Source organism: Bison bison, unplaced genomic scaffold, assembly GCF_000754665.1.
Source record: "Bison bison bison isolate TAMUID 2011002044 unplaced genomic scaffold, Bison_UMD1.0 scf7180017864218, whole genome shotgun sequence".
In the NCBI taxonomy this organism is placed as follows: Eukaryota; Metazoa; Chordata; class Mammalia; order Artiodactyla; family Bovidae; genus Bison; species Bison bison.
Window position 1 is genome coordinate 5962530 of NW_011494790.1, and position 7019 is coordinate 5969548.

At 44.2% G+C, this 7019-nt stretch overlaps 1 protein-coding gene across 10 annotated transcripts in view; it reads left to right on the forward strand.

The window, feature by feature from the left end:
• MAST4 (microtubule associated serine/threonine kinase family member 4) overlaps positions 1-3463 on the forward strand; it is a 619799-nt gene extending 616336 nt beyond the window's left edge. For 9 of the 10 annotated variants that reach the window (XM_010845552.1, XM_010845553.1, XM_010845555.1 and 6 more), the window contains one exon: positions 9-3463. In XM_010845552.1, the coding sequence (XP_010843854.1) occupies positions 9-944 (936 nt within the window). In that variant the 3' untranslated portion in view covers positions 945-3463. The remainder of the gene's footprint in view (positions 1-8) is intronic. The other variant, XM_010845550.1, reaches the window with a different exon arrangement.
• Positions 3464-7019: the final 3556 nt, after the last annotated feature.

Genomic DNA, 7019 nt, shown 5'->3' on the forward strand with positions numbered 1-7019 from the left:
GGCGAGGCCTCCTAGGGGCCAGTGAGTCAGTGGACCAGAAACTTCCCACCTTTAGGGAAAGGCAAAACCTGTCTCCAAAGGCCCCCACACCATCCACTGTGAAAGATTGTCCCCTTCCATGCAAACAGACAGACAGGAGCCCGAGTCCTCTGGCCATCAGCACCGACGCTGGCAAGTCTGAAGGCAAGAAATGCACTGAAGCACTTTACACCCCTGCGGATGGTGAGAAGCTGGGGGCCGGCTTGTCCTCGGTGCACAGCGAGGCTGGGCCTAAGGGCACAGAGAAGCCGGCAGCAGCCGCTGGGAAGGGCTGGCCAGAGGCCAAGGGGAAAGGGCTCAGTCCCCAGAAGCCACTGACCGAGGCCAGCAAGCCCAGTGGCATGAAGCGGTCACCTTCAGCCACGGTGCAGAGCTCTCTCCGCTGTGCCACCCTCCCAGAGAAGTCTCTGAGCTACTCCTGTGGCTTTCCCGAGGCCAGACCAGCAGTTCCAGAGACTTCTACCACCTCCAGCGACACCTCCTCTGCCAAGGCTGCTGGGCCTGCAGCAGAATCCCCAGCCTCCAGCAGCAGGGACCAGCAGAAACCCCTGCCTGGTGGGGATGGCAGAACCCAAATGACCAAGAGCGACTCCTTGCCATGCTTCCGCAGCTCAGCCATCACTCTGGAGTCCCAGCACCCCAGCCCTGGCCTGGTGGTGGGCACCAGCCACTGGGACAGGGCCCTCTCAGTAACCGCCACCGTGGGAGAAACCAAAGGGAAAGAGCCAGCCCCCACCCAGCCAGCTCAGACCAGGAACCAGAACATGAGCAGAGAGGCGGCCAAGCCGTCCCCCGCTCCAAGCACTGAGCGCCCCATCGTTCTTCCTTCTGAGAAGGACACTGGGCTGCGACAGAGGCGGGGGAAAGAGAGTTTGCGCGGCAGCCCCCACAAAAAGGCCTTGTGACGGGGCAGGCCCGGGCGGTCCTGGGGAAACCCACCCTGCGTGTGTAACTGCGTCTTGACTACCTTGGAAACCAGCGTCGTGGGACACCACCCCCCCTGCTATCGGCAGAGCCTGGAGCCTCACTGAAGAAGCGAGGAGACAAGAGACAGAGAAAGAGGGGACCTTCTTCCAAATGCCTTCCCAAATTGGAACCGGCAAACTGTTACCAGATAGTGTTTGTACAAAATAAAACAAACAAACAAACAAAAAAATTCTTTCTGGTTGAGGTTGAGGGTTGTTGAGGGAAAAGACTTTCTCTGTAAATATCTAGCAATGTGTTTGGTTTGGGGTGTAGAGTTGATACCTTTCTGCTGATGGTGTCATTTACTACAACGTTTGGGTTTTTTTTAAGTAGGATTTTTGCTCTACCATTGATCACGAAGTCATGAAGCGAAATGGCTAAAACTGGGTGTTTGTTAAAATATAGATGCACCCACATTCGTGTATATACACATCCACCCACGTGTTTTGGTCTGTGGTTGAAAAGACTCTTGCAAGGCTACATTTTTTTCTAAGTTAAAACATTCTGAGTAGAGTTGATGGTGAAAGAAAGCCTGAAATACACTAGATTGTGAGTGTGTATGTGTATTTTTAACCAGAAATTTTGATAGCACTGTATCTGGCTACCTATATTTCCAGATCTAAAACTCGAATCACTGCATCTGGAATGCTCCTCCATCAGGAATGGCCACAACAGATGGAGCTAGCCATTTTCATTTCACTAATGGCCATTTTGATCCTGGGCCCAACTGTCTCCAAGGCCAGTTGTCCTTGTGTGTGGGTGTGGGTGTCAACTCTTCACCAGAGGTAGAGCGAGGGCTATACACACACGTTGACTTTTATTTCTGTTCTGCTTTCCCTCCTTCTCATGCTCTTAAATAAACTCAGGCCTTTATGCTATGAGTCGCTAGTCCAAGAAGCACACGTTTTGTAGTAGTTCTGCGCCCGCCCTGCTGTTGAACAAAAAAGAAAATAACTGGCCGTACACGAACCTGCTCGTATTTAGGTTGATGAATAAGCACTAGGCATTGGAAGAGGCTTTCACTTTGCTTTTTTGAGGAAAAGTGGAGGGGGTATGGAGTTTGGCGTCATAGCATATATTTTAAGGAATAATCAGGACATCAGATACATTTTAATACATAGCTGGGGCCTTATGTTGTAGATGAAGCTTGCTGTTTTTAGCAAGTTCCTGGGTTTCACATTCATTCCTGGTGCATCAAGTAGCTCCATACATTTCATAACATGGTCTCTTTATTTGTATGCAAAAAAATATATACTGTATTAATAAAGAGCAGCATTTTTGTAACAAAAAGACTTGTTGGAGCTATTTGGTGCTTGAATGTGACTGTCCTTTTTACTTTTGCTAAGCCTTATTTAAATTTTGTATACCATGGAATATGTAGGATTTGTCCAGTCATTTTAGTGCTGAGGGGGTCTTTGTGTTTTTGTTGCAGTTTTCCTGGTGGCTCGTTTTGTATTGTAAGAGGGCACTCGCTGACATAAGTACTAAGGCACTAAGAGAAAATACACACAGATGAGTATTTATAAGATGCTTGGGATCCATAGCAGGATTTTCGTTTTGTTTTGTAAGAGAAAAAAATCACCAGTAAATACTAGTCCAGCACCCAACCCCCCTCCCCGCAGGGATATCTGAGTATCTTCAGGCTATAAAATTGTTCACCGAAGCACAGCATCATCTTACATCCCTGTGGACTGTAAATCATTTAGAGAGGCTGTAAACTCCACTCCAAAAACAAAGGCATAACTTAACCAATTCCTTGGTTGTCCTTCATTGTAAAATGAGTTGACAGTGACGAAAAAACTCTCTTCCTTGCCCCTAATTTTTTTCCCATGAGGTTCTAGCCATTCCCCATCACTGTGTTGTGAATTGTAGAAGAAACAAATATTTTGAAAGAACTTACATGGATTTCAAAAATGGTCTCAACATTTATAATTCATACCTGCAATCGGCGGCTGTCATAACCCAACCCTTCTGCACCCAGACATCTAGACAGGTCTGTCGGGGAGATAGTGTATGGTTTACAGCCTTTGCTTTTTAACTGTCCAGTTTTCTTTAAAGCACAACTAGCTGCTTGTTTACAAATGATATTTTAAAATGTATATTTTGTATAGTGTATTATCATTTTTGCCAAATATGTTTTTGCATTTTGGATGGCTACCGAGTCCCTAAGATTGCATTCGTGTAATACCTGTCTGTTGTTGTGAACCTCTCCAGTCAGATGGTAGAAATTCTCCTGTGTTCTGTTCGGTCGGTCTCCTGTGATTGTAAGGTGTGCTCCTCACTAGTACTCCCAGCTGTAGATTTACCAGCTTAAAGTTTGTTAGGATCTGTGCAATAAAGTGTTTGCAGTCTTATTTTCTCTAAGGAATTCCCTATGGATGTCATAATTGTTGTATATTGAACAAATATTTATACTTATGCAGTTGCATAACATTGAAATAAAAATTTAGCATGAAAAGATAATGGCTATTAAGTTATTTTTTTTTCCCCATCTACACACATGCATAGTATCTCCAAAACATGACTGAATAGAACTCTGTTGTGGAAAGGGAGGTTTTCTGCAGCTCCCTTTTGGTGAGTGGAAAGCGGAAAGGTTTGCTAATTTAAAAAAACTGAAACAGTGTTCCTTCCTTTAAGACTGTCTGCCTTTAAGTAGACTCCGCTCCTCCTTCAGTTCTCCCAAAACTTTGCTCCATCCGTTACCATTGTGTTCTCTCATCTTTCTTTTCCTTCCATCCGATAAGACATCGGGATGGCAGGAAGCAGCCTTACACTGACTGTGTGCACACTTAGTGCTGGGCAACATGGGCTTTATCTGCCATCTCCTCTGAGCCCCAACACCAGCCTCAAACCAGATGGTGATGGCATCCCCATCTTACTGAGGAGCAAACAGGCCCGGACAGGCTGTGTGATTTGCTTAACACACCCTGTAAAGACAGCTTACTTTTGGATGTCGATTTTTCTGGTTCTAACGCTCTTGACCATTCTAAACATTACCAGGTATCATGCACTTGAATTCAGATCCAGGCCCCTCTGAATGATCTAAGCTACCTCATTTTCTCTTTTTAAGTTTATATGCAGAAAAATCATATCATGCAAAATTACAAACTTGATGATTAGTGGGAAGCCATGAGCCAAGGAAGCTAATCGTTCTCTGTAATAGGGATCCTTTATTAGTTGTAATTAATCAGTAGGCAATTTCCCTTCTAGATTTTTGGTTCACAACACAAATGTTACATGAAAAAGTATAGCTCTATTAACTGTGGAAATTTGCTTGTTTCAGTGTAGGCTGGACATTAAGCAACTCAATGGTAGGGCAGTTCACTCAATTTAGTTTCCTTCCCACCAGTGTGTTCTTAACACTTTGCTCAATGTCATCATTTTGTGTATTCCTTTCTCTTTCTTCCTCCTTCCTCAGTTAGTGTTGTATGCATCTCATATATCTAGGAAAGCTGGAAATCACCACAGCTTTGTTGAACTTTGGTTTCATTACTTTTTTTTATACTGAAAATCAATCATTTGGCCCCAGTTCAGTTTCTCTGGCAGTTCATACACCTCAGACCCTGGACTGGAGGCTTTAACACCATTAAGAAAAAAACATGCAGCAGCATGTCATGAATTGCTGGGACCATGCATTCCACAAGACAAGACTGCCCTCTCATAACGTCATAGGCTGCGATGGGGCTGTCGATCCCAATACTTGGATGCAGGCAAACACATCGAAAAGGGACTCTGTTCCCAAGACCGAAGTTCCCTGTATGTTTTGTGACATGCCATCGAGTTTGCTCAGATGTAGGGGAAAAGGAAGAAGACCCATTGCATATGGTTTCTAGGAACTGCTCCACAGAGCTTTACAAAAAGGCTCGTAATATTATAAAGCTGAAAATATCTCCCAAAGTCATTGGCTGTTTCACTGAAGCACTGAAGAGACGGCTGTCAGAACCTGGAGGTGAAGAAAGAAGCTGTTTGCAAGGCCTAAAGCAAGCATGCTGCCTCTACCCAGCCTTCATATGTGAGCTGGCATCGCCATCTCCTCCAGCTGTAACCTGTCTAAATAAATATCCTTTGCCTGGAAGTTCTGTCTCTTTGGAATACGAATACTGTGTGAAACTGTTGTGCTGCAGTGACTTTCCTCGGCTGGAGGCAGATTTTCTCGTGTGGGGGACTGAGGGCAGCTCCTATGGATGGTCTCCCTTGTCTGTGAGCTCAGTGCCACCCGGTAAGACGACCCTCAGCCCCTTGGCCTGCCGTCCCTTTCCAAAGGGGATCCTTAGAACACCCATGGCTCCTTCTGTTCTCAAGGGAAAGGCGAGAGCAATCCAGGAAGCTTGGGCTTAAGCTTTTGCCTTTGAAATCGCAAAGCTTTAGAAAAAGCCTGCCTCCTTTTTCAGTACTGGAAATCCTCACCATCTCTTTATTCTTGCGCTATTGTGAAAACCAAAAAAGTCTTTAAAAATTCTTATTTTTCTTTATTGTGCAATACATGGTCAAATGAAAGCAAATTACAAATATAGAAAAGCAAAAAAAAAAAAAGTCACTGCCCTTCCCCAGACACTTTTATTCTTCAATTTATATGGAATTTTATTTTAACCAAAAAAAAAGAAATAATAGAGGCATGATGTTGGGTAACTTCTGCTTAGTATTAAGTCAAAAATAGATTTCAATGTCTCTAAGTACCCTGCAATACTACGTAATGACCACATAGTATTTCATGTTAAAGACGTGACACAGTATTTTCTCTCATGTACACGTGCACAAGTAGAGAACCTCAGACTTGGATGTTTGAGGTCATCCTGCTCATCGAACTTGGAGCCAGGATTCATTTAACTTACCCCTACACTCCCATCCAGCCTCCTCCTGCCCCATAGGCAACCGTTAATTGTTTGTGTTCTTAAAAAATGTAAGTATCATTTTTCTGTATACATGTATTTTTAATTTATGAAAATCATGTTAATAAGTCATTTGGGTGTTTTTTGTTTTTTGTTTTTTCTGTTAAGGTCTATATGTTGGTTCACTGGCTCTCATACATGGAAAACAAGGAGAGACCGAAGAGACAGCAGCCCCAAAGTGGTAGGTGGCAGGTTTATAAGCAGGGGAACTCACCGATGAGGCTTCTCTTCAGTGGCCACAGGACAAGGGGATCTCTGCACCCACCTGCCAGGGTCTTAAAAGTTAACATAGAGGCCTTAACAGGATTCAGGCATGTATAACGTACAGATGATCTCGGCACCTTGCTCTCAAGGCCAAGTCCTTGAAAACGACTCCTCCTGTGGGAGCACCACACATACTTTATGAGGACAGGGGAGGGGGATGAGGAGACTCCAATTGATGGGTCCAACTTCAGGTCAATTGGTGATCATGTCTTCTCCATGACCTCCTCCAACACTGTATGCTTAAGATTCAGCTACATTGCTGTAGCTGTGTCTAACTCACCACTTCTAGTTACTGGATGATGCCTCAAGGTGTGCATCTTAGATGTTTTAAATGCCCATTTCCCTAGTGATGACCCCTCAAATGGCTTTAAACTCGCCCCTAAAGCAACAATGCTGCACTGAATACCACTGTGGAATTGTGAAATTTTCTTGTCATACATACCCAGCATTGGATTGGTGGGTGATGTATTTAATTTGATGAATTTTTGCCTCGTGGTCCTACAATAGCTACACCAGTCTACACCCCTAAGCAGTGTGTGCGGTTCCTATAAGCTCACATCCCATCTACACTAGTATCCAGTCTCCCTTTTTTTGCCAGACTACTAGATATAAACCTTATCTTATTTTAATCTGTGTTTCTTAATTCCATGTAGTATCAGCATACTTATGCTCTTATCCCACCCAAGAACATAGAGTGTCTTTCCTTACCTTATTTAATCCTTTATCTATTGTTGTATTTTAGATCATTTCCAAGAAGAGTAGAAAGAGAAAAAAGAATTCCCCAAGCCATTTAGAAAGCCCATGAACTGACATGAATGGAGAAGGGGGAGATGGATGAATGCTCAGGTGGTTCCCTGTCCT